This window comes from Rousettus aegyptiacus, unplaced genomic scaffold (assembly GCF_014176215.1).
Source record: "Rousettus aegyptiacus isolate mRouAeg1 unplaced genomic scaffold, mRouAeg1.p scaffold_m13_p_6, whole genome shotgun sequence".
NCBI classification, from domain to species: Eukaryota; Metazoa; Chordata; class Mammalia; order Chiroptera; family Pteropodidae; genus Rousettus; species Rousettus aegyptiacus.
The window spans coordinates 8,224,693-8,251,488 of record NW_023416309.1 but is presented as its reverse complement, the minus strand read 5'-3'; the positions used below and the strand labels follow the sequence as shown (position 1 = coordinate 8,251,488).

At 40.4% G+C, this 26,796-nt stretch overlaps 1 protein-coding gene and 1 pseudogene across 4 annotated transcripts in view; one reads left to right on the top strand and one right to left on the bottom strand.

The window, feature by feature from the left end:
• The first annotated feature begins 365 nt into the window (after positions 1-365).
• Positions 366-26,796, top strand: part of SH2D4B (SH2 domain containing 4B) — a 97,817-nt gene continuing 71,386 nt past the window's right edge. For 3 of the 4 annotated variants that reach the window (XM_036223893.1, XM_036223892.1, XM_036223895.1), the window contains exon 1: positions 366-3,966. In XM_036223893.1, the coding sequence (XP_036079786.1) occupies positions 3,783-3,966 (184 nt within the window). In that variant the 5' untranslated portion in view covers positions 366-3,782. Of the gene's footprint in view, positions 3,967-13,071; positions 14,397-26,796 lie in introns of those variants that run through there. The other variant, XM_036223894.1, reaches the window with a different exon arrangement.
• LOC107498518 lies at positions 14,710-16,910 on the bottom strand (annotated as a pseudogene).

The following is a 26,796-nucleotide window of genomic DNA, read 5'->3' as shown; positions in this document are numbered from 1 at the left end:
ATGCAGCTCATATGCCCATGACTCCCAGGTCCACGTTTCCAGCGACTTCTCCCTGGAGTCCTGTCCTGGACACCTCCTCAGCATTTGCACAGACTCTAATTAATTCCTCTACGAAAGTTCCTTCATTCATTTTCTTTTCCAATAGGTATTTTTCTAGCACCTACTGCATGCCAAGCAATGTTCTAAGCCCTGAGGACATCAGTGAAACACCCGTGTCCTTGTGGTGCTTGTTCTCTACTAAGGAGAGAGAGAGAAATGCAACAAATAAGTAAAATGCCTGGTGTGTCTGTGGAAAGCCAAGGAAGAGGATGGTGATGGTGAGGGAAGGAGAGTGGTGGGAGGGGCTATGTCGGGAGGTAGAGATAGGTGGGGTGGAGAGGGGGAGTGAGTCAGATGATCAAGGGCTTTATGGGCCCCTGTAAAGACTTGGGCTTCGACTCTGAATAAAATAGAATAGGAGCCACTGCAAGGTTTACAGCAGGGAATGACATGATCTGATTTAAAAGGATTTTAGGTGGAAGTAGAGATACCTGATATGAGGCTCTAGGATGAGGATTGTCTCCCATTTCTGCCCTCCTTGGTCCCCACTGACAACTCCCTTACTGTCCTTAGCTCTCCTAGACTTTGGCCAAAGTCCACTGACTATTCTCCTTGCTTACTGCTCTTCCAGTCTCCTCTCCACATCAGTGCCAGAGCTGTCTGAGAAATGCCTCCAAGCCCTTCTCTAGCTTAGAAACCTCTGGTGGCATAAACTGTTTACCCATTCCAACAGTCTAGCCTTCCTGGTTAAGGAGGTCTGGCTTTGCTTGCCCCTGTTCCTCTTTGGGGGTTGGTGCCAGTGTAAACAACGCCGTGCATGCGGGTCCCTGGCCCAGCAGCGCTAACCTCTGGCGGCCAATTTTTTGGAGTCATATTTTTTACGACTTTTGAATTATATTTTATTTCAGTCATGTGAATTATATAAGTGTATCTTATTCACTGGATAAAACAATATGAAATTGTCTAACGTGGTCTCCCTTCCCCTTCCAAGAAGAGAGCAAAAAAACCATGTGTGTTCCTCCATATTTTTTCCTTTGTCCACACAAAAGTAATCAAATATAGAGACGTTAAAAAAATGGATTACTCTATGCACAGTATTCTGCATGTCGCCTTTTCATTTTATCTGCGGTGGATATTTTCCCTCGCCACAGCAGATCTATCGATCCCATTCTTTGTGACAGGTGTAGAGTTTCACACTGGGAGGCCCCTCACCCCACACTGGGGACATTTAGGTAGTTTCCTGTCAATTGCACAACATTGCGTGCGCGCACTCTCCGCGCCAGAAGAAACTGAGTTAGCATGAAAAATTAAACACATCACATCCGCCAATGAAAAAGGAAAATAAAATGAAACCAGGTGAAAGGTGGCAGAAAATCGTGTCTGAATACCCCAGAGCCCCCTGGCCACGTTTTCAGTCGCCGGGTACTCCCCCGGCAGAGCCGTCGCAGAATCCTTTCGTGCGCTGTTCATGACACTGGAGTCCGAGCCATTAACAACTGCTGTGACCCCTCCTCCAATGGCAGGGAAGGGGACTCTCTCCACTCAGGTCCTGGCGGGCCCCCGCGCGCTTAGCCCCAGACTCCCCACACGCAGGCTATCCCACTCCTCGGACCGCCAGGGAGCGCCCCAGGCCGGACAGAGAGGCCTCCTTCACGACGGGCGGCGGGTTGGCTTGCGGCTGCCAGGCGGGAGGTGGCGCGCCCAGCCGCGCTCGCTCGAGAGCGTCTTTCCGGAAACTAGATCCAACGCACGCCTCGGCTGCGCCCCACTGGCTTGGCCTCCTGCCCCACTGACCTGGGATTGCCGGGTAGCACTCTCCCCACTGTGGCACAAAACTGGGCGCTAGCGGGGTGCATTCCATTCCAGCTTTCATGACCCCTCTCCCAATGGTGTCACTACTGCAAGGATGACACCATCACCAATCCGCCAGTGGGCTGGACCTCAAACCCACAGGCAGTCTGCTCATTCCTGTTGCTCTGTACAGTGCTCTCCCTCCCCTCTTCATGTAGGAAACCGGGGGACCCAGAAAGGAGGGAAGCTGTCTCCTCTCTGGACTCTGGGCACCCACCCAGCCACAGCCAGGGCACTAAAGAGAAGAGTTGTGTGCGAGGCAAGAAGAGGCCAGGGAAGGCTCTGGGCCTATGAACTTGAGGGGCGCCAGGATACAGAATGGTGGTAGTAGCTGCAAGGTCTGAGGCGGGCAGGACGGAGAAGAGAGTGGAGTGGGAGTCCAGGGCCCCCAAAGGCTTCTTGGCAGGAGCCTTTGTGTGGAGGCTTCAAGTTCTGGGTCACAGCGGGACCTGAGGGAAGGGTAGCCTGGCCCTTCACAATTTTTGATGCCGTGGGCTTTAGGCTCATCTGAACTCACTTAATTCTTCTTCTTGTACATTAACCTTGCAGAGGGAGAAGAGCTCCCACTCCCGTTCCATTGCTCTGGGGTGCCCGATCCACCTTTGGTCCTCAGGAGGGAAAGGGACATGAAAATCACTGATCCAACCAGACCATAGTGCCAAACCTTTGTTTTTTCCTGGTCCAGTTACTTTTTCAAACCATTAAAAGATGCAAAGTTGCAAGTCGATGTCAAATTCAAAAATTGAGTAGAATCTCAATGTGGCAACATATTGATTGCATAGCCATGGGCAAATCACTTACCTTCTCTGAACTCCAATTTCCTTATCTGAATACGAGGGTGGTTGTGAGGAGCTCTGAGCACCTCTTAGGCTGGGATTTTGGTCTCCACCACAGCAGCTCCTATGCATCTGAAAGCAACATCCCACCATATTCAGGGTGCTTCAGCCTCAGGGCATAGGGAAGGTGCAGTTTCATTCTTTCTTTTTGGTCATCTCCAGACACCTGCAAAAAACAACAAAAAGATCAATAACCAAAAACGAGGGTAACTCTATCAGCACAGGCATAGCTTTAGAACCTTATTATTGGAAAAGGGGAGAATCCTCTCCCCTTTGTGTCCTTGAATTCCACGATAATGACCCTTTAGTTGTCTCTGTTGATTTCGTTTTGTTTTCTTTCTTGGATATAACACACAACTAGGAGGAAAGCTCTTTCCCTGCCTCAGGCAGAGTTTTAAAAGCATTACCTAAAGATGCCAAATGTCCTGGTAAAGAAGGTTGGAAATGTGGAGCAGGTGGAGGGAGAGGCTGAGGATCCTAGAAGCTGCTGGCTGGCTCCTCTGGCTTGTTTGAAATTGGCTCAAAAGACATGGAATTAGTAGGCAAAGCGGCCTCCTTCTCCTCTTCTTACCTGCGGAGGAGAGATCGGTTCCTGGCTGGCCGGGGCAATGTCATTGATACAGCTGGTGTCATTGTTACCTTCCACTAACAGATCACTTGACACCTGTGGCTCAGGCAGGGTTGGGCCTGGGCATTGCCCTGTGGAGCCAGGGGCTTTGACCCTCCTTATTGTACTGGAACCCCAGGGGAGGCCAAGACACAGACGCCGCTTGGATATAGTGCTTGGTAACTCAGCAGAAGGACTAGATTGCTCCTCATGCCTGCTCCCCCTTGCAGGGTCTCAGCTACTTCTTAACTTCCTGCTGCCTGGCCCCTGTTGCTGTCTTAGAGGAGATGAGTTTATTCCTGGCTGGGAGCTGAGACAATGCTCCACAGAGAAGGGGCACTGGGATTGGCCCTGGAGTGAAGAGCCAGGGTGAGGAGTAGCCTGGAGTGTCCCCCTGGCCAGACTTCTCCAGCTGGCTGCCCTTCTGGTGTGTGCATCCAGGTGGCACCATGCTGCAGCAGATCCTGCATGACATGTACATCGACCCTGAGCTCCTCGCCGAGCTCAGTGATGTGCAGAAGCACATCCTCTTCTACAAAATGCGAGAGGAGCAGCTGAGGCGCTGGAGGGAGCGTGAGGCTTGGGAAGCCCTGGCCCAGGCCGAGGGCCTCAGGCCCCCAAAAGTCAAGCGAGGTATGTGCTGGGGAGTCACCAAGGGGCCAATTATTGATGCCAGGCTACGTTCTTTAAAATGGGTACTGGTGTGATGTGGGCTTGGGGCTCGAAACCCTTGTTCTGTGAGAGTCCAGTTCCATTAGCCCAGGCCTCTAACTTTTGACCAGGTCTGTAGGGTTCTGAGGTTGCAGAAGGGGGCTACTCAGGGACTGTGATGGGGTTGTGGAATGGGGTCTTACTTTGTCTTGTTGTGGAAGGACCCTGTTCTGGGAAGACAGCATCAGGATCTCAGACTGTCTCAGACACAGTTCAGACACATATTCTTGACCCTTACCTGTGGTTCTAGGACAGTGGCCAAGGTGCAACAAGGACACCTCCCTTGCGTGAGTGGCATAGTGGTTCTCAGGGCCAGCATTGTACACCATGTCCTCCTCCCTGCTGTGAGAGAGGATACCCCATTGTGCATGTGGAAGAGAGGGTGTTAGGGAATGCCCTGCACAATGAATATCAGTCCCAAATGTCAGTAGCAATGGCAGACAAGAAGCAAGGGCCAAACATACATTTCAGTGCCACCATGTGTCAGTCAAATCTGGAGGCTGGTACCTTCCTGTGAAGGAAGGTGCCCTGAAGCAGGTAGGCTACTGAGGCTTGGTACTGGACTCAGAATCCTGCTGGGGATGGGCCTTTATGTGGATGTTGCACTTCAGAGTTTGCTGAACTCCATCTTCTCTCTCATTCGCTCCCTACAGCAAACCTCCTCTTGGCTTCTCTCTGTTTGCCAGAGTGAAGTGTTGACTTGATCTGTTAGAATTTTTTAATCAGAAAGAAGGTTCTGTTTCTGGACTGGGCACTCTGACCCTGTGGAGACCTAGCTCCTGCTCTCCTCTCCAGGCTCACTGCTGGACAGTCCCTGCCATGTGCCACAGGCCACTCTCACCCTTCTGGGCATGTTTGCTTTAGCCTCTGTCTTTGCAAATGTAGTTTTTCCTATTAGAATGTCCCCTTGCCTTCATCCTCCCGACAAACTTCTTTAGGACTAGCCCCAGCCTCCAGGAGTCTTTTGGGGATGCTAGTGGCACAGGGAAGTCTGTGTTCCTCTGCAGCTACTTAACATGTGGGACCTACCTCTGCCCTAGCACTTGCCACACTGTCACTGTCATTCATCATCTGCTTGCCTGGCTCTCCCAGGGGACTTAAAGCCATTGGAGCATGAGGCCATGCTCCATTCTGTCTTCCATCCCCAAGTCTAGCACAGAGGTGGCACAGAGTGTTAAAATTCCCATTTCAATCAAGACACAGCAGGACCTCAAGAGGGCAGAGCTATGACTTGGCTGTGCGTGGCTGGGGCCTTCCAGGCCAAGCTGTACTGGCAGCTGCATCACTAGCCGGTGAAAAAGATGGGCTGCTTTTCCAGCCCCTCTCAGCCTGAGCCCTGGGGCCTCACATTGCCTGTACAGTGGCTCTTCTGGGAGGAAGACAGATGTCTGAAAATTTAACTGCAAAAATATTTTTATGTCGATTTGTCACACATTGACATCTACATTTTCATGTATAAATTACACATTATACTCATTTGGCTTTCTAGTGCAGATGACTCTTTTTCTGGATAATTAATTTTCTGATTTATAAGGAATGGAAAAGAGGAGGAAACACTCTGAGGAATGAGTGTATTCCAGGTCAGGATCCCATTCAAATCTCAGCTCTTTCCTTTAGTCCTGCCTGCTGAACTGTCTGGGTAGATAAGGGGTGCTGGCTGTGTGCCAAAGGCTGAAGAGCTTCCTGCTACAGGGTCCAGGGTGCACAGTACCTGCTTCCTATCCTCAGCTCATGACGGTGAAGAGTTTCATCAACCCCTACCTTGTCAGTGAGCTTCACATTTACCTGGTACCTGCCCTTGCTCAATTCTCCCACAGCCCCGTGACCCTATTTCAGATGAAGAAGTGAAAGAATTCATCCAAAATCACCTAGATACTAAGAAATGAAGTCGGAATGCACATCCTGTGACTTTGACCTTGGGTCCTGATGTTATCTTTTCATTTACTTCTGAAGTATGGCTTTAGTTCAACAAACGATTGGTGCTACATTCATTTGTTCATCCATTCACTCTTATCCAACATTAATTACTAAGTGCTGACTTTGGTGAACTGGACAGAACTTTGACCTTTAAGACCATGGGTAGACAGAGCATAGGGAATACAGCCATGTGGAGTGCCAGGAGTGAGGCTTGGTGCAAAGCAGCCACAGGGCAGGAGTGTGTGGAGACAAGCTTCATTGGCTGGATATTTTCTCTTCTTTACCTTCACAGGAACCCCCTTTCCAGTTTTTGCCCCCTCCCTAACTAGTTTGTCCTGAAGGAAGCATCTGCTGTGTCCTGTTGTCATGTTCAGCCTAGAATAATGTTCTGTGTCTTCCTGCCCCCAGTCCTGGTTGTCCCCTACAGTCTCCCTTCCACCCTCTCTTTTCTGAGGACATTTCTCAGCTCCAGCAGGCCTGACCTCACTATTCCCAGAGCTCAGGCGCTGCAGGGTGGGGCAGGGCAAGGTGTTTCCTGTCTCTGAGAATCCATCAGTTCTCCTGCCCAGAGAGGGTAGGAGTAAACACTCCTGATACAGATTATTCTAGTTTACAGAACCTCGGGGGCTTTATTGATCCTGGAACACACATTTGGGGGCCACACAGAAATAAGCTGGGGTGAAAGTCATGGCTGGACACACATTACTTCCCTGATGATACAGGAATGTCTTATTTTCAGTTTATACTTTGGAGAGAATCTTCTGATGTTCTACCCTGCTGTGGAAGATACAAACCTTCAGTTTAGGTTTTCTCATTTGCCATCAGGTTTGCTGTTTTGTCACATTTCTGACAACATTTGATGTTCAACAAGAATTGGTATTATGTTGAGACTCTGGGGAGGCACGTAACATTGTGTTCCTGCTAGCTTTAAGCGGTCCCCCCCTCCCCGCCCCAATATTACTATGACCTTTGCAATCTCTTTCCCTCTTACTGCTGTATCACCTGCAGAAGAATTCACACCTCATATCATGAGTTGTAGCTTTCACAACCTCCTGGCCCCTTCTGTGCTTGCTAAGTTATCCCAGTTTCTGGGGGCTGGAGCAGGATGTTGCCAGGGACACAGGACTCAGAACACATGTGTTCACACTGCTGTCGTGATCCAGAAAGCTTCGCTACCTGAGCCTGTCAGTTCTGCCACAATTGGCAATTTCCATCAGTGTTAAATTAGTTCCTCTGTGACCTCCTCCTTATCTATCTGGACATTCTTTGCCTGGAAACCAGACATCTTCCCCACCTTCCTTCCTACTTTCTCCTTTGACGTGGCTGACACTGACCACACTGTGGACCAAACCTGCACACTCAGGGAGCTGGCTTATTGCCGTCTGTGTTTCTTGCCCACATAGCCAGCCATGTGTCAGAATCCCCGCATGCCTCCTGTGCTGGCTCCCTGGTCTGCCCCTTACTTCAGCCTATGGAGGGCTCCAAGTCCAGCTAGGTTCCAGCCCCCACTGCCACCATTCCCCACAGCTGGGGTCAAGAGGTGGCTCTCATCTCCTAGGCCCCCTCTTCTCTGCTGGCTCAGCCCATCCAGCTCCCAGAAGCAGCCCTGACCTGGGGCCTGAAGGAAACCTCCTTTTTAGCATCCTCTCTGTGTCTCAGCATTAAGCCTCTCTTGCTGCCTACCTGCCCTGGTCATGGTGCTCCAGGTGGGCCTGGTCCATGCCCTAATGAAGCTGTGGGACACAGTCCTTCTGAATGGGCATCTGCCTTCTCTGTGCTTCCTGAGATATCCAGTAACCATGGCAACCTTGTCTGGGGCTCCGAGCCCTTCTAGCCTCATTGTGTTCTCTTTCATGGCATGGAAGCCCTGACCTTGAAAGCCAGCCCTGGCTGCAAACCTGTACTTGCTTGCAGACATTGCTAATGCAACCATGTTCTCAGTGGTCCCCTGCCTCATGCTCACCCTCTACAACCCTTTCTTCACAAATGCTTTTTTCTGGCCTTCGCCCACTCTCCAACCTAATTTCCTCCCATCTGTGTCCCTCTGCATGGAATGCTCTTTTCCCAAATCCTCATGAGGCTGGTTCTGTCTCATCATTTATTTCTCAGTTAAATGTTGAGCTCTGAACGAGTCTAATTTTCTTCATAGCACTCACCACACCTGAAAGTATATATATTTTTAAATTGTGGTAAAATCCACACAACATAAAATTTACCTTTAACCATTAAAAAATGTGCAATCCAGTGATGTTTAGTACATTCAAAGTGCCATGCGACCATCACCTCTGTCCTGTTCCAGAACATTTCATCACTCCATAAGGAAAACCCACATCCATGAAACAGCTATTCCTGGGCCCCTCCACCCCTCAGCCCCTGGCAACCACTGATCTCCTTTCTGTCTCTATGGATTTATGCTCCAACCCTCCCGCCTCCGCCGCCCCCCTTATTTCTGAATCTGTTTCCTAGGTTGTGGACCGTCTCTTCCATTAACCTGAAAGCGCCATGAGACTGAGTGTTGCCTGCATTGTTTCTGTCTAGGGATATGGTGTGTGGCAGCAGGTGGGTGGGGGGTGGGGTGAGTAGCTGCTAAGACCCTTGCATGTGTTGTGTGTCAGGGGGGCTTGGTTGAAGGGACAGATATTAACATTTCTTTTTGAGTGAAAGGTTATGTGCTGTGCAGTGTGATCACTACTCTAGACCTTGAAAATCTTGGTGAAAGTATAAAAATCACAATATGCTGTGTTTTGGGATATATTATAACAGCCGACATACAATCTATAATATGTAAGTAATGGCAAAGCTGTCACCCTTTCACTCAGACTTATAACTCATTTAATTTTCACTTCTCATTTTAGGATTTTGACTTAGATTTTAGTTTGAGCAGTCCTGCTTTTTTGTCTTTGCCTCTGCTTAGTGTATACTGGAATCTTTTCTTCCCTTCGCCTTTTATCACCATTTTGTTTTAGGAGTTTCTATTGGAAAATATATAACACATGCTATTTTAAAACTTATTTTTAAAAAGTACTCGAATTTAATTTTTATATCTTTATCAGGGATGAAACATTAGTCACTGAAGATGAAAAAAAAATAAGGAAATTTTTAGATTCTTCTCTATGATTTTGTTGGTATAATCAAGGATTTTAGATGGATTTTGTTTGCATCACTTATTTCATCTTTTGAGATTTATTAATAATAATAATTATCTGGACATTACTTTGTGTAGGTTTCATTGCTCTCTATCATTTTTCATTCTGAGGGAAAAACGATAAATATTTTATTTCCCCTTTGTCCCTTTGTACAAGTAATTTAGCCAGTCCAGCAGTAAATCCCCCACTGTTAGGAGTTTCAGCATGTCAAACAGACATCATTAAACATCAAGAGAAATTTATGCTTGAAGTTGTCTTCCGCCCCATCTCTGTTCTTGTTGCCATAACATGGTGGAACACTACTGATTTTGCCATGCTGATTTTCTTTGACATCCTACTTGAATTTTTCTGTTGGTTTCAACAGTTTTCCGGTAGGTCTATATGGATCAGTTAGTGGGCAGTGAATGCTTAGGAACACTGGAAGCAAGGTGCCCCAGATTTTTGGGCAGCGTAGCTCTTTGGAGCTGTTGCTCATAGCCTCTTTCCTGGGCATTGGGGACAGTGCTTCTAGAACAGTGCCATGTAGGGAAGGGTTGGGGAGGTCATTGACAGAATCTTTTTCCCTGGTTTCTCTTGGTGCCTGGGAGCCATGGGTATGCCTGGGGTGAGGGTGCAGTTTTCTTGGCTGTGTTGAGAGATCAAATTTACATGGCTTAATTGTTGACTCTGAGCATTCTGTATCCAGAAGGAGAGGACCGAAGGCATGGCCTCTTCCAGATGAAGCCTTTTGGTAGCAGGAGTTTGAGGGGTTCCCAGAGGGGTCCCAGGTTCTGGATGCTAAAGAGGATGGGTCAGGGTAGCAGGCAGAGCAAGGCCTAGGACCTCACTCAGATGGAGCACCTCCTCTGTGTCTGGCCTTCCTGGGCACTTCAAGTGCCTTATTTATCTCATTTCCTTAGGAACTTGGGAGTTGGTTCCTTTTTATTTAATAAAATCTGACACCATAGCTAGAAAGACACACTATTTTTATATACTACTAAAAAAAACTGTGAATTAAACCTGATACACCATTTTTTGTCAAACAAACTCAAAAAGAATCTAGAGGCTTTGGCTAGAAATGAGTGACAAAGATTTATTCTTGGGTCTTTGAGTTTGCAGACTGGAAATGAACTAGAAATAAACCTAAGAATGTTCCAAGGAACAAAGGAAAATTATTCATTTGTATAATGTAACCAAATCATAAAAAAGGAGCCCTGCATTCTTAGCTATTTGATTGGTCCATTACGAGGAGTTAACTATTATCGAAATGATGATGATGAATTTCAGGTGGTTGTCAAGCGGGGCATCGGGGAGTCTGGTCACGTACAGATTTTCTTTGAGGAGGTCTTACGCTTGACCGGAGTCAAGGCAGTGACGCATACCATTCTGATGAGAAGCTGTGTAATGTCTAACGCAGGACTAGAGAGTTACAGGAAAGTTTAAAAGTTTAAATGTCAAGATAAATTTATTGTTTTTCCTCAAGCTTTAAGTTCTGTTAATAATTTAGGAATAAGGCTGGGAAGAGACCCCATTATTTTTCCCTAACTTCATTCTTTCTTCACTTGTAAGACACATCCTCATTTCAGAAATGTTAAAATGTGTCTTCGCATCAATCGAGTAAGTTATTACCCCTGTTTCAGCTGAAAGATAAATATGACTAGATTAAAAAAATCTTCTTGATAAAAGGTACCAAACTGAGTTAAAAAAAAACAAAGCAGGAGATAAAAGAGAGAAAAATATTTGCAACATATATAATAATTAGCAAAAGATAAACAATAGAAAACTGGGGGAAAAGAATGAACAAGCAATTCATAAGAGTGAAATTTCAAATCACAATGGCCATGTGGAAAGGTATTCAATCTCACTAGTAAACCGCATCAATGCCAATTAAAACCATAAGATTGGTACATGTTAAAAAAGTTTGATAGTAGTAATGTTAATGAGGATCCAGGGAAAACAGATACGCTCGCTCCTATGCTGCGGGAGTGGGGGTGGGGGGTGGGGTGGGAGTAGTGGGGGGGGGGGTGGTGAGACATGAAGAGGGCCAGAGTGCTTGGCCTTTTTTGTTCTTGTAGATTCCAGAAGACCTTGGGTACAAGGGGATAGGGTAGACAACAAAGGCTGGTGCTAGGGCCACACAGCTGCTCAGTGGTTGGTCAGTGGCCCAGCAGGGAACTTGAGTTTCAGTGTAGGTAGTTCCCTCTGCCTTTCCTGTCCCCTCCTCCACTTTCTCCTGTCTGCTGCCAAAAGCCCAGGAACTGTTTGAACAGACTGAGCTTTGCTCAGCTCTGGATGGAAGGAAGCGCCTCCCCTGCTTGGTACAGGGTCCCAGCTCGGGGATCCTGGACTGAGCAGCCCAGGGTTAATTTCTTTCTCCTTGCCTCAGGGGGGATCATCCCTGCCACCTCCATGCTTCTTCTTTCAGCTGAGAGGTCAGCAGGGGCAGTTTCTGAGACTGGTCACCAACTGGTTATCTCCTGACTCCCTGTAACCCTACCCCAGGTCCCAGCTCTGACTCAGAGTAGCTGGGCTGAAGTAACAGGTTGCAGATAGCTACCTCTCTGCTGTCCCTCCCCATGGCTAGCATTACTGCTTTCCAGGTTTTTCTCACATAAAAATTAGCAAAGCTTCTTAGGATTTTCCCATTTGGAGCCAGATTTTGCATTAGACTTGGGGGTCTAAATTCTTTGGGTCCATTTTCACACTTATATCCCTCATGTCCTTTCAAAACTACATGACTTTAGGCCTCAAGGATCATATATTTTTATCTTATCATTTATGTGCTTATTTTCTGGCCACCACGGTTGGGTTCTCACACTGGGACTCTGCAGGATGCTAAAAATTTCAGATTACTGGTGCCTGCCTCCGGTGTTTGTGCAGTCCCTTCATTTTATAGATTAAGCTATTTGTGCCTCGGATGTTGTTCTGGTTGAGAAAACTGAACTGGGAAGGAGCAGAAGTAAGGCTAAGGTCCAGAGACCCTTACTGGCATGTTGATTCTGCTGTGTCTCAGCAGAAGGGAGTAGGGGTTGGAGTTGGGTGCTGTGGGTTCCCCAGTGATTATTACAGCAAGTGTCAGCATAGATGGGCATTCTGTCCCTGGTGGAAGATCTTAGGTTTGTCCCTTGTTCTTTTAGTAAGAGAGCAAGGTTTCTGCAAAAGACGTGGCCTTGAGCTTGGGGAGCTATTTCCAGAGCCAACGTGATTACAGGTTGGAGGGAGCGATGGAAGGATGATCAGTGTGAACCAACCCCATATCTATGTTGCTGATCCACAGCAAGAAGCTCTGAATACGACCTAAAGCAGCCTGGCATTATTGGAAATGAACCTTATGCCCACACCGTCCTGGCCTTCACATCCTTTGTGCCAGAGGCAGTTTGTACAATGGTCAGAGTGCTTGAGTTCAAATGTTGGTTTTGCCCTCTCCCTAACTGCAGTTGTTTTCTTCTTATTAATTTGACCTTAGCAAGCTACTCAAGACCCCCTGAACCTCAGTTTCTCCTTACATAAATTGGGGATGATGATAATAGGACCTAATCCCAGATTCGTGGGTAAGATGAAGTGAGGTCGTCTCAGTAAAGCTTGGTATGTTGCAAGTACCTGATAAACATAAGCACATTTCTCACATGCCCAGCTGAATTCTTTTCTGTTTCCCACCCCCCAGAAGATTAGGATTCAGTTTAGAACAAAAGGCATCTACAATAAAAGAACACACCAGCTGTTGGGGCAGCTATCTCCCTGCAGGATTCAGTGGAAGGCACCATTTCATTAGAAGTGGTGTATCCCATAGAAGACTATCATCATCATCATCATCATCATCATCATCATCATCTCCCTCTCTCTCTCTCTCTATACACACACACACACATATTATATATATATATATATATATATATATATATATGTGCACATGCATGCGCACACACACACACACACACACACATAATCTATCTACTATCTATCTATCATCTATATCATCTCTATCTCTGGATTTATTTTTAAAAATTGGCTCACGTGATTGTGGAGACAGGCAAGTTCAAAATCTGTATGGCAGACCAGCTGACTGGAAACTGAGGCAGGATTTATATATTACAGTCTTGAGGCAGAGTTCCTTCTTGGGGAAACCTTAATTTTCTGCTCTTAAGGCTTTTAATTAATTGGATGAGGTGCATCCACATTATGGAGGGTAATCTGCTTTACTTAAAGTCAATTGATTGTAAATGTAATCATACCTGTTAAATACCTTCACAGCAAAATCTAGATTAGTGTTTGACTAAACAACTGGACACCATAGCCTAGCCATGTTGACACCCAAAGTTAATCACTACAGCCTGTAATTGAGTCTACCTACATGTAGAAAACACCTCTTATGTGCAGTGTGCATCTACTGTGAGAGATGCTAGGAATCTGCTCACTAGACTTCTATGATCTGGCTGGGATGGCCAGACATTTCAGTAAGGATATAGTAGGTAAAGGAGGATTCTTATAAGCTGTCTCCTAGAATCCAGGAGCAGCAAGTACAGTCTGGAATCAGAAAGCTGTCTGCAGCCAGAGTTGTTTTTCTCTTGGTTTCCTTTTGGTGCTTTTGTCTGCACACTTGCTCCTGCAAACACAGTCTCCCAATGCTATCCCAGATCTGAATCCATGTGGCCTTCCACCTTCAAGGTTCATTATCGTCAAATGACCCATACCCTTTTTGTCCCTCAGTTTAAATTTCCATTCAAGGTATCTGATTGGCCCATCTCTGGTTCACATCTGTGAGCAAAGAGGCTGGGGTCATGGAGAAGGTAAGACTGCTGACTTTCAGAGTTATGAGCTATGGGAAGCAGAGTTAGAAGGGAAGTTGGATATGATGGGTAAACTGATAAAATCTCTGTTAAGAGTGAGCCATCTTGTCTTGGTCGACCTAGACTTTCCCAGTTTCAAAGCTGAAGGTTGGGCAACTTGGGAATACCCTCAGTTCCAAGCAAAATGAGACTATAGTCTGTATTTCTGGTATATTAAACACGTTCACACGTAAACCTCAAGAGAAAAAGTGGGTTTAAGGAACAGGACAGTTGGTGCCATGTAAGTGCAGGGGAGGAGTCAAAGAGAAGTGAAATCTTGCTGGGCCATTTCTGGAGATAGTGACCTGGCAGTTGGGTCTCTAAGGAAAAGTAGGTGAAACAATGCAGTGGGCACTTACAGCTCAGGCTTCCCAGCGCTTGAACACCCTTTCAAAGGTTTGGAGAGAACTTGGAAGATAAAGAGAGATGATATTACATTTTCCACTCCTCAACAGCTGGAATGTGGGCACATACATGATACAAAGTAAGGGTACTGGTTCTATTTGCTTAAAAAAAAAATCCTTTCTCCATTGAATTTCCTTGGCACGTTTGTTGAAAAGCAATTGACTATATATCATTGAGTCTATTTCTGGACTCTGTTCTGTTTCATTGATTTATATACCTATCCTTACACAAATACTATACTGTCTGTAGCATCATAGTAAATTTTGAAACTAAATTGCATGAGTCATTCAAATTTGTTCTTTTTCAGTATTGTTTTGGCTATTCTAGAAACTTTCCTTTTCTACATGAATTTTAGAATCAATTTCTATAAAAAACTTGCTAGGAATTTGAGATTACATTGAGTCTATAGAGCAATATGGGGTGAATCGACATATAAATGCAGTTGAGTTTTCCAATCCATGAAAAGGTATATTTTGCTCTAATTTATATCTGCACTATTTTGGAGATGAGAGAGCACATTTTGTTAAGTTTACCTCTAATTTTTTATTTTTTTAAATACTATTGTAAATGGTATTTTAAATTTTAATTTTTACTTGTTAATAAAATATAGAAATACAAATTGATTTTTGTGTATTGATTACCTTAGCTCCTGTGACCTTGCTAAAACCACTTATTAGTTCCAATAGCCTTTTTTTTTTTATTTTTGGTAAATCCTCTGGGATTTTATATGTAGATAATCATGTCATATGCAATCAGAGACAATTTATTTGTTCCTTTCATATACATACATACATATATATATATATATATATATATATATATATATGTATGTATGTATCTTTTATCTCTTTTTTTTACCGTATTGCACTGGTTGGGTTCTTCAGTACAATATTGTAAACATGGCGAGGGCAGACTGCCTTGCCTGTTCCTGTGTTAGGGGGAAGTGTTCAATCTTTGATTATTAAGTGTAGTGTTAACAAAAGATTTCTCACAGATGCATGTTATCATGGTGAGGAAATTCTCCACTATTTCTAGTTTGCTGAGAATTTTTATTACGAATAGATATTGGATATGTTAAATGTTTCCTGTCTTTGTTGAGATTATCATAGTTATTTCTTTTTTAGTTTGCTGATATGAGGAATTACTTTGATTTTTCAATTTTGAATCAACCTTGAATTCCCAGGGTAAACCCTGTATGGTCATGATTCATTGTCTTTTTTATGTATTTCTGAATTTGATTTGCTACTAATTTATTAGGGATTTTTAAAATCTGTGTTTGTGAGAAATATAGGTTTCTTGAAATGTCTTTAGCTTAATATCAGGGTAACATCATCCTCATAAAAATAAGTTGGAAAATATTCTCTTCTCTTTCATTTTCTGGAAGAGTTTGTGTGGAATTGGTATTATTTCTTCCTTAAATGTTTTTGTTGTGAGTAGGTTTTAAACTTCAAATTCAAATTCTTTAGTAGACATGAAGCTGTTCGGGTTGTGTATTTCTTCTTGAATAATCTTTGGTATTTTGTGTCTTCAAAGAATTTGTTTATTGAATCTAAGTTACCAAATTACTGGGATGAAATTCTTCATAAATTCATTTGTTTGTAGGATCTGTAGTGAAGACTGCTCTTGCATGCCTGATATTGGTAAATTGTGTCTTCTCTCTTGCTATTTTGACTAGTCTGGATGAAAAATTTCTCAGTTTTACTAATGGTTTCAAAGAACCATTTTTTATTTCGTTGAATTATTTTTTTTATTTTATTGATTTCTTTCATTATCTTTATTATTTCTTTCCTTTATTTTTGGATTCAATCTGTTTTTATCTAATTTCTTATATTGATTTGAGATCCTTCCTTCCTTCCTTCCTTCCTTCCTTCCTTCCTTCCTTCCTTCCCTCCTTCCTTTTTTTTTTTTTTAACACAATAAACACCTTTATTACATGAGCTAAGACAAGGGGAGGAGGATTTATTTGCTTTTCCATTCCTCAGATAGAACCCTAGCTCCTTGCCTTCTAGCACATAGCCATCTGCTTGCCCACATTGGCCTAGTCTTGAAGCGATACATGCAAGAAGCTTGCCCCGCTGGAACTGCTCCTCTGGCAGACTGCTGATTTTGGCATTCTTTTTCCTTTCATCATATTTTTCTGAATTTTCTTTGATTGTTTTTTGTTTAAAATCTCTTCCTCCTCAAAGTCCACTTGGCCCCCTTCTTGTGACTCAGGGACAGTGCATAGTGGGATCCATACCACTGTTGGTTCGATGAGCATGGTGCAGTTCTTTACTAGGGTCTTGGTGAGGACCACTTCATTGTTGGATGAATTGTAGACAACATCAATAATCCTTGTTTTGCATGTGCAACACTCAGAGCCCCAGAAGTTCCCCATGTCTCTCCCTCAAGGTGTGGTACTTCTTATTGCCTCCTCGGACATAGACTGTGTGTATGTAGCAGAGGCCAATCTTGTATTGGCAGTAGGGCATCCCAGCTCATATTTTTGCTTCTTGTGGTAGGACTTTCTCTTGCCCCTGGTCTTATGGCACTTGTGCCAGTTGTCCCGAGAGATGCCCATGGCTTGGTGTCGGCTGGCAAGATGCTTCTTTCTTAATATAAGCATTCAATGCTATAAATTTCTCTCAATGCACTGCTTTAACGAAATCTTATGAATTTTTATATGTTGTATTTTCATTTTTGTTCAATTAAAATATTTCCTAATCCACCTCATGATTTCTTCTTTTATCCATGGATTGTTTAGAATTATGTTGCTTTATTACCAAATATGTAGAGGGATTTTTTCCCCCCAGTTGTCTTTCTTTTATTGATTTCTAGATTTATGGTGGTCAGAGTAACATAAATAAAATCAAACATTTTAAATTCGTTGAGATTTTTTCTAATGGCTGAGAACATGATCTACCTTCCTGAATGTTCTGTGTGCACTTGAACAAAAAGTATTCTGCTGTAGTGTGAAGTGTTCCATGAATGTCAATTAGGTCAAGTTGGTTGATAGTGTTGTTTAGACTGTCTATAGCCTAATTAATTCCCCCCCACACACATTTTTTCTATATATTACCAGAAGAGATTTTTTAAAAGCAACAGCTTTATCGAGATATAATTTATGTACCATGCAAGTCACCCATTTAAAGTGTATAATTGAATATTTTTAATATTTTCACGGATATGTGCAACCATCACAACAGTCGATTTTAGAATATTTTTGTCACCTCAAAACACCCCGTACACTTTAACTATTACTCACCAGACTCCTCTCTCCTTGCCTCAGATCTTAGCAGTCACTAATCTACTTTATGTCTCCTTAGGGTTTCCTATTCTGGACTTTCATATGAATGGAATCATAAAATATGTAGACTTTTGTGACTGGCTTTTTGTATTTAGCACATTGTTTTCAAGGTTCATCCATATTGTGGCATGTATCAGTGCATCATTGCCTTTTATGGCTGCATAATATGGATATAGCCATATGGATGTCATATTTTGTTTATCCATTCATCTCTTAATGGGTATTTGGGTTGTTTTCACTTTTTGGCTGTAATGAATAATACTTCTATAAACATTCATATACAAGTTTTTGTGTGAATGTTTGTTTTCACTTCTCTTGGGTGTGTACCTAGGAGTGGAATTTCTGGTCATTTGATAACTTTACATTTAATCATTTGAAGAACTGCCAGACCATTTTCCAAAACAGTTGTACCATTTTATATCCCATGACAGTACATGAGAGTTCCAATTTCTCTACATCCTTACTAACACTTGTTATTATCTGTGTTTTTGATTAAAGCTATTCTGGTGCGTGCAAAGTGTTATGTCATTGTGGTTTTGATTTGCATTTCTTTGGTGAGTAATGACGTTGAGAATCTTTTCTTGTGCTTATTGGCCATCTGTGTATCTTCATTAGAGAAATGTCTATTTAGATTCTTTGGCCATTTTTTCACTGTGTTGTCTTTTTATTATTGAGTTGTAAGAGTTTTTATAGACATGAATCCCTTATCAGACATATAATTTGAAAATATTTTCTCCTAGCTCTTGGGATACTTTTTTACTTTTTTGATGGAGTCCTTTCAAACACAAAAGTTTCAAATTTTGATGAAATGCAAATTATATATATTTTTTCTTTCTTTTTGTTTGTGCTTTCAGTGTCATAGCTAGAAAAAAACAATTGTATAATTTAAGATCATGGAGATTTATGCCTATATCTAGATCTATATTTTCAAATTTAGTAATACAGAATAGCACATGATATTCTCTTGTAATTACTTTTTGTTTTGCATTGTCTTTATCATGACTAGTGCTATAAATTTTAGTTTTATTTCTTTTTTACTTAGTCACACTATATAGCTTCTTATTTTATTAAATTTTCAAATAACAAATCTTTGTGTTTTATAATGTATTTGCATTGCATTTTACGAATATTAGATGTTTTATTCTCTTTTTCTCCTATTTTATTTTTCTTTTTTAATGTTTTAGATTGAAAACTTAGTTTATTCATGTTATATCTTTAAAATAAAGCTTTTAAAATTTATCAGTATAATATACTTGAATATATAGGCAAAATAGAAAAAATATAATAAATACTCTGGATCCATGATGTCTTTACTAAACGTTAACATTAATGTCTTCTTCATTTTTATTTAAATGCTTTATATACACTTGAGACCTACTTTAATGCCTTTCTAAATTTTCACTCTCCATCTCTGTCCCCATAAGTAACCCTTATTATAAATTCAAAGTGTATGATGCTTATGCTTATATCTTTTTCATACTATAATATATATTTTTAAGCAATATGTTGCTTAATCATTATATGAATGACATTTCACTGCGTGCGACCTGAATTTAATTTAGTTTTGTTGGTCTGCGTTTTTAAAAGTGATTTAGCTACGTTGTTCAAGCCTATTTAATTCTCTTGTTATAGAAGATTGCATTATAAAAACATAACACAATTAATTTGTCTGTTTTCTTTTATTGAATATTTGTGTTGTTTCTATTTTTTCATATTTCAAACAATGTTTCCATTAACCTTCTTGTTCATGTTCCTCTGGGTACATGTGCAAGAGATTCTGTAAATTCTGTTTTTGGATATGCTATTTTTTAGTAATGATGTATAGCATTTTCAATGCTACTAAATATTGCCAAATATCTTCAAGGAGGTTATATTAATACTTTCTACCATCAGCAATTTGTAAGAATTATTATTGCTCCATATCTTGTCCAACACTTGCTCCATTAGACTTTTTAATTTTTTTCCAGTCTTATAGGAGTGAAATGATAGTTCATGCCTGTTTTCATATATTTGTCTCTAATTAGTGAAAAAGTTAAGTATCTCTAATGGTAGTATAGAATTTATGTTTTCTCTCCTGTTAAATGCCTGTTCATATCTATAATCTGACAGGAATGTATGTATTAAGCTGAAATCAACAGAAAATCCAATCACCAGAGATTTCTATAAATGGTTTTTTTTTTTTAACCTAACCAAGAAATTTAGAAATAAGCAGTCTTGACCTGGGTTAATGGCTCTATGATATTTTCTTTCATGACCTTTAGATGGTGGCTTAATATTTCGAGTCTTTGAGTATTTATTGTGCTCCTAAGCATCACATCTATGTTCCAATTATGAAGAATAGGGGAAAGAAAAGCTTGGTGTCATCTATATCAGGATAGTGAAAGATTTTTTGCAACTGTCTCACAACCTTTTTCTTATATTTATTGGCCAGAACTTTGTCATGTGACTGCCCTTACCTGGAAAACAAGAATTTTTAAGAAGTATATTAATGTCTTGATTAAAATCAGAGTACTGAAAGCAAGAAAGCTGTGGAAGAAGGCTGTATTATAAAAATATAACACAATTAATTTACCTGTTTTCTTTTATTGGGTATTTATGTTGTTTCATGGTAACTAACAAAATTGGTAAAAGTATCTGTTGCTCTTTTTTTTTTTTTTCTGTAGGGTTGTTTATCATTTTCTTATTGATTTACAAGGATTTTTTTGTGTAGTCTAGACAATTTTTTTTTTCCAACAAAGATTCTATGAGAAAATTAAGCCTTGTTGTCCTAGCAGTGATTCTTGGAATGTGGTCCATGGTTTCCTGGAGATCTGAGACTTTGCATGTCTACAAGGTCAAAACTATTTCACAATAATACTAAGATTTTTTTTTGTCTTTTTCACCATGTTTACACTTGTACTAATTATGCAAAATCTGCTGGTATCTTAGTAGCAGAGCAGTAGTCATTGTATTGTTTATCATCACATACTCATAGTAAAATTGATGATGGTCTCTCTTTTCGATAAAACAGTAAACCTTATTCATTTTATTGTATGACAAAATGAGATTATGCATAAAGCATGTCTGTTGCATATTGTAGTATGATGAGTGTCTTGAAGAAAAGCACTGTGTGATATTTTTGAGCTATATGCTGAACTAGCTTCTTTATTCATGGAACACAATTTTTACTTGAGAGAAGACCGACAGACAAACTATGTATTTTTTCGGACTTGAGTATTTGAAAATGAATAAAGCAAATCTGTCACTTTGAGGAAAACAAAAAAAAAAAACTGATAAAACTTATGCCAATAATAAAATTTTAGCTTTCAAGCAAAAATTAAAATTTTGGGGAAACTTGTACCTGCCACAATGAGCTTATTATATTCCTAAGACATAAATATTTTTTTTCATAAGATTCATAGTGATATTAAGAAATATGATTTTCTTATATTGTAAAATAAAATGGATTGACATTTGGAAGATCTGCTTGACTCAGTGAACCAATATTTTCCAAAGGACTAACATTTTGCAAAATCATGTATGAGTAAGAGATCAAAAGTGCAAAGTAAACAAATGGCTTTTTATTTTATTTTGCTTTTTAAAATTTTAAACTTTTTATTTTGAAGTAACTTTAGACTTACAGAAGAGTTCCATAGTTCCAAGAATCTCCATATACCTTTCATTCCAGATTCCCCTAAAGGTAATATCTTATGTCACCATGATACATTGATCAAAACTAAGAAGTTAACATAACCAATGTTTTAATTTAACAAAATAAAATAAATTCATTGATATGGTTTCAGATTCTACATCACAACTAACTTTTAAGAAACTGCTACTTGTTTGAGTTTGGGCATAGCATCAAAGAAGATTATCGATAAATATCTGAAAAACTATTAAATTTTCTCTTTTCTTCTCTTTTCCTACTACATATATGTGTGAAATCAATATTTTAAAATATACTTCAACTAAAATTACAAACTGCAATGGAGTGAATGTGAAAACAGATGTGAGAATCCAGCTACTTTCTATTAAGCTGGGCATTAAATAGAATTGCATAAGTGTAAAATAAGACAACTTTTTAATTAAATTTTTTCTTTGTTTTAGAATATATTGCTATTTTTTAAAATAAAAATGTTATATATGTTAGTGTGTAACAGATTTGCCATTACTTCAAATGAATAAATGTTCAAAATTTTCTGAGTTTTAATTTTGAATATGGTAAATATTGATAGACATAACCCACATAAACAAAAACTATTTGAGATACTCAATATTTTTAAAGACTGTAATGGGTTTTGAGAGCAAATTATTTGAAAACCACTGCCCTAAAGGATACATTGCATGTAATGAGTTAGTTTTTCTACAGTGCCTCCAGACTGGTATTATTTATATAGACCATCTTTAGGAGAACCGAGAAAATTCATCATTCGATTATGTTTGATAAGGCTTATGTCTCTCACGAAAACCCAGTAGAGAAAGATCATTCTAGACATTAATAAGTTAATACATGCAAAATATATTGAACCTTGCTTAGCAGATAAGCCCTCTGTAGATGTTAGCTGTTATTGCTTTTATTAATTGTTATAATCATTTGGCAATTATGTATATTCAAATATCTTCTCTCGGATGTTGGATTTTAATTGTCTCTACAGTGGGTTTTTTTGTGTGTGTGTAGAGATTTTAAGCTTTAATCTGTATTAAATTTATCAACATTGTTGCTTGTAGTTTATTCTTTTTATGTCTTGTAGAAGAAACATTTCTTTTTTACAAAGTTATAATGATATGCTTTTATATTTTCCTCTAAAAGTTTCCAAGTATCCCTTTTCACAAATTCACAAAACCACTCTTGTCAAGATCACCATGTTGCCGAATCCAGTGGTCAATTCTCAGTCTTCATCCCATCCACTCATCAGCAGCCTTTGACACAGTTGATCTCTCCTTTAGTTCCTGAAATTCTGTCTCCCTTTGACTTCTGGGATACCGCTCTCTTTTGATTGGTCTCTTGTCTCACGATTTTCTTTGTCCTTGTCTCCTTTGGTGGAGGGGCATGGTCCTCCTCCTGTCTGAGTTTTGGAGTGTTCTGGCCTCCGTCTTTGGACCTCTTCTCTTTTCTATCTATACTCACTGTTTACCTGCTTTCATACAGTTTTGTGGCTTTAAATATCTATACACTAATGACTTCAAATTTTTATATCTTAGTTCTAGCCTCTCCTCTGAACTCTTTTTATCCAACCACTTATTGTATGTGTAATAAGCATCTCAAACTTAATTTGGGCCAAACAGAAATGCTGATTTCTCCAAGATATTTCTTCCATGTTACCCATTTCAGTAATGTGACCATTCATCTGTTGCTTAAGTTGAAATATTGGAGTTTTCTTATTGTTTTTCTTTCACAATTCACATTAGGAATTTAAGCAAATATTGCTTTTTCCTTCAGAATATGTCCTAAATTTTAACCACTTTACACCTCCTCCACGAGTACCACCTTAGTCCAAGAAATGCTTGTCCTTCACCTGGACTATTACAAATGCTGACTAGCCTACAGGTTTTCCTACTCTCATCTGTTTTCCACACAACAGGGAGAGTGAACATTCTGAAATATGAGATGATATTACTTTCCCCACTCTCTACTCCTAATGGGGTCCCATCTTACTTAGAGTGAAATCCAAAGCTCATATCAGGGCCAACGATGTCTACCATGACTGGTCCTGCCACTGCCCCTTCAGCTTCATTTCCAGTTCTCTTTCTTGCCTACTCTACAGCAGCCGCAATGGCCTCCTTGCTGTTTCTTCAATTTGCCAAGGATGTTGCTAGCATCTGGCTTCAATAATGATTCTGTTCAGATCCTTGTCTCACCTGGAGAACTTTAATATCCCTTTACCCATTAGAAGTCACATTCCTGGTGACTATATTTGCTTCAGGATCTGCAAGGAACCATGTTCACTGTTTCACACTTCTGTTTGGTATAGGTTCCATGGAGGTGTTTCTTGTATTTCTGTGAATTTTTTCTTGTTATTTTGTATCTACTATTATGTGTTTGGAAAGGGGAGGTATATCTTCATGGGGATATCAAAAAGAAAAGCCCTTAAACCCACAATTTTTCTTTTGAGCTCACTGTTATTTGTGCCCATATTTTTTGCTACATTTCCCCCTAGATAATGCATAATTTCAATTTTGATTTTCTCGAAGATTCATGGATTATCAAGGAGATATTTCTTGATCATAGAGCAGCTAAGATTTTCCTCCATTGATTTCTAATTTTCGTATTATTATTAGAGAATATGGCCTAATTTTTTTCTATAATTGCAAGATCAAAAGAAAAAAGTATTTCCAATGTTTAAGAATAAAGTTCTTTAGTTGTTCAATGAAATTTATTGACTGTATTATTGAAATCCTCTATATTATTAATTTTTAAAACCTTTTTGATCCACCAGCTTCTGAAATACAGTAAAACTCTCTGCCATGAGTATACATACATTTTCAAATTCTCCTTGCATTGTTAGGGGTTTTGTTTTATGCAATTGTCTGCTATGTTGTATGTTGTGTAAAGTTTTATGATTGTTATGTCTTCTTTGTGGGTTGCATCTTCTATTATCACATAATATTCTTTCTTGCCTTAACACATTTGTCCTTGGATTTACTTTGTCTGACACTGTCACTTATGCTTCCTTTTTGCTTGCCTTTGTACTATCACTGTCTAGCTCTTTATTTTTAATCTTTTTAATTTTTAATCTGCTTTTTATTTAAATAATACACAATTGGTTTTCATTTTTTAAAAAACATTAATAGATTTTATTTTTAGAGCAGTTTTAAGTTTCTAGAAAAATTGAGCAGAAAATACAGAGAATTCTCAATATCCCCTCTCCATGTACCCCCACTTTACCCCATTATTAATATTTTACATTATTGTCATACACTTGTTAACAATTGATAAACTGATACTGATATATTAACTAAAGTCCATAGTGTACATTGTTTTGTATCTTCTCTGGGTTTGGGCCAATGTAAAATGACGTGTTCACCAGTACCTTACTGGATAGTTCCACTGCTCTAAAAATCCTCTGTGCTCTGCCTGTTCATCCCACATTCCCCTCCAGCCCTTGGCAACCACTGATCTTTTTACTGTCTCCATAGTTTTATCTTTTCCAGAATGTAGTTGGAATCATGCAGTATGTATGCATATTTACTAATATGCTTTAAGCTTCCTTCATGTCTTTTTTTGTGGCTTAATAGCTCACTTTTAGCATGGAATGATCTATTGTCTGGATGTGCCATGGTTTATCCATTAACTTATGGAAAGACATCTTGATTACTTCTAGGTTTTGTCAATTATGAATAAAGCTGCTGTAAATATTTGTGTGCAGGTTTTTGCATGAGGTTTCATTTTTAAATCACATCTGACACGGTCAGATTTTTAACAGAGGCATTAATTCTGTTCACGTTTTGTGTTAATGAATATACTTAGAATTTAGGCATTCTGTGTTATTGTGTTTATCTGTACCAGTTACAGATGTGCTTGACTGTAAATAACAGAATACATGACTAATAGTTGCTTATTAAATAAACCTTTCATATTTATATTGTTATATTTTGTTTAATAATTACAGAACTTTACTCCTCGAAGTTGCTTATTTTTCTCAAATGATGAGAAATTGGGAAGTGAACTACAATGGGTAGTATTAGTTTAGCTGCTCAACAGGATCATCTCCTATCTTTCTGCTGACCCTTAGTGTGTGGATTTCTTCCTCACAGTTGCAAAAGTCCTCTAGCAACTCTTGGCATCACTTCTTAATTCCAGAGAGGAAGAAGGAAGTGAAATAAAAGAGCAAAGTGTGAAGGGATTTCTTCTAAGGAGTCTTCACCTTTGGAGAAAGAGACCCTTTCACTGGGAGTTCTGCCTACAGCTGCCTTGTCAGATATGGGGACAGCTGGTCACTCCTAGAGGGATCACTTGCCAGTGAGAATAATATTACATGATGGGTTTAGACCAATTTGATTTGTCCTTTGAGGCTGGGGTGGAAACTTGCCTCTCCTGAAACCAAGAGATCTCTATTGCTCCCTGAACAAATTGAAGCTTTCTGGTAAGGGAAGGAGGTAGGCTGGAAGGGATGGTGGGTAGGTAATTTATAGTGTCTGCTGTAATAGCTACACATTTTTTGTCATTTTCTCTTTTATTTACTTAGTTTTGCAGGATTGGTAAGCCTATTGTCATTTACTTTCTCCCACTATTAATTTGGAAGTTTTGTAAATCTAGGAGTGGTCGCCTCCCTGTATCTATCAGTCATAATTAAACCGATGTGTCTCTATTACAGTTTTGCTTTTAACATGCTAAAAATAACAATGCCCTCCTATATTAGTCAGGGGAATTAATGTTGTCTTCTGCAATAGACAAGCCCTGAAATTTCAATGGGTTAATATAACAGAGGTTTATTTCTTGAATACATCACAGTTTGAGGTAGATTTGGTACCTCTTCTGTGTGGCTTGTTTTCAAACATTGATTCATGACTGCTTTTTTCTTGCAATTCCACCATCTTGGAGTAATTTATTTCCAGCTGGGTGGATGAAAGACAGAATATGGAAAAGGCACATCAGTTGCAAACAGCCTCAGCTTGAAAATGGCATAAATCAACTCCCCTGACTAGAATTCAGTCACATTACCCCTTGGAACTGAAGGGAAGCTGAGAAAAGTAGTCATCTGGCTCAGAAAAAAGACATGAGGTGCTGGACATTGCAAGTCACTGTCAGAAATTGTCATTCTGGTTACTCACACGTTTTGTTCTCCATATAAATACACCCACCATCTTGTTAAAGTGGACACCTCAAGTCTCATCCAGTTACTGAGTCCAGCTCAAAGTCTGCAAGGTTCTGCAGTCATCTCTATCAGATCCAGATGTGGCTAAAAAGACATGTCATCTAAACGTACCCTACCTTTAAGACACAATATACAGTGGTGGAGCAGGGTCAGAATATCTGCTGTGGAGAGGGGGAGAATGTAAACCCCACTCAGTCACTAGTATATGGCATTCCTTAAATCCTACAGGTCAGGCTCTGTGAAGTCCCCCTGCCCTAGCAGTGAAGGGATGGCCTTGAATGGATGCTGACTGTGTCCTCGAGGAGTCTCCTTCTTGTTCATTACTCCCCTTGGCCTCATCTGAAGTGAGCGTTGAGGATCATGCCGTGCTCGGACCAGCAGAACTTTTGAAACCTGCC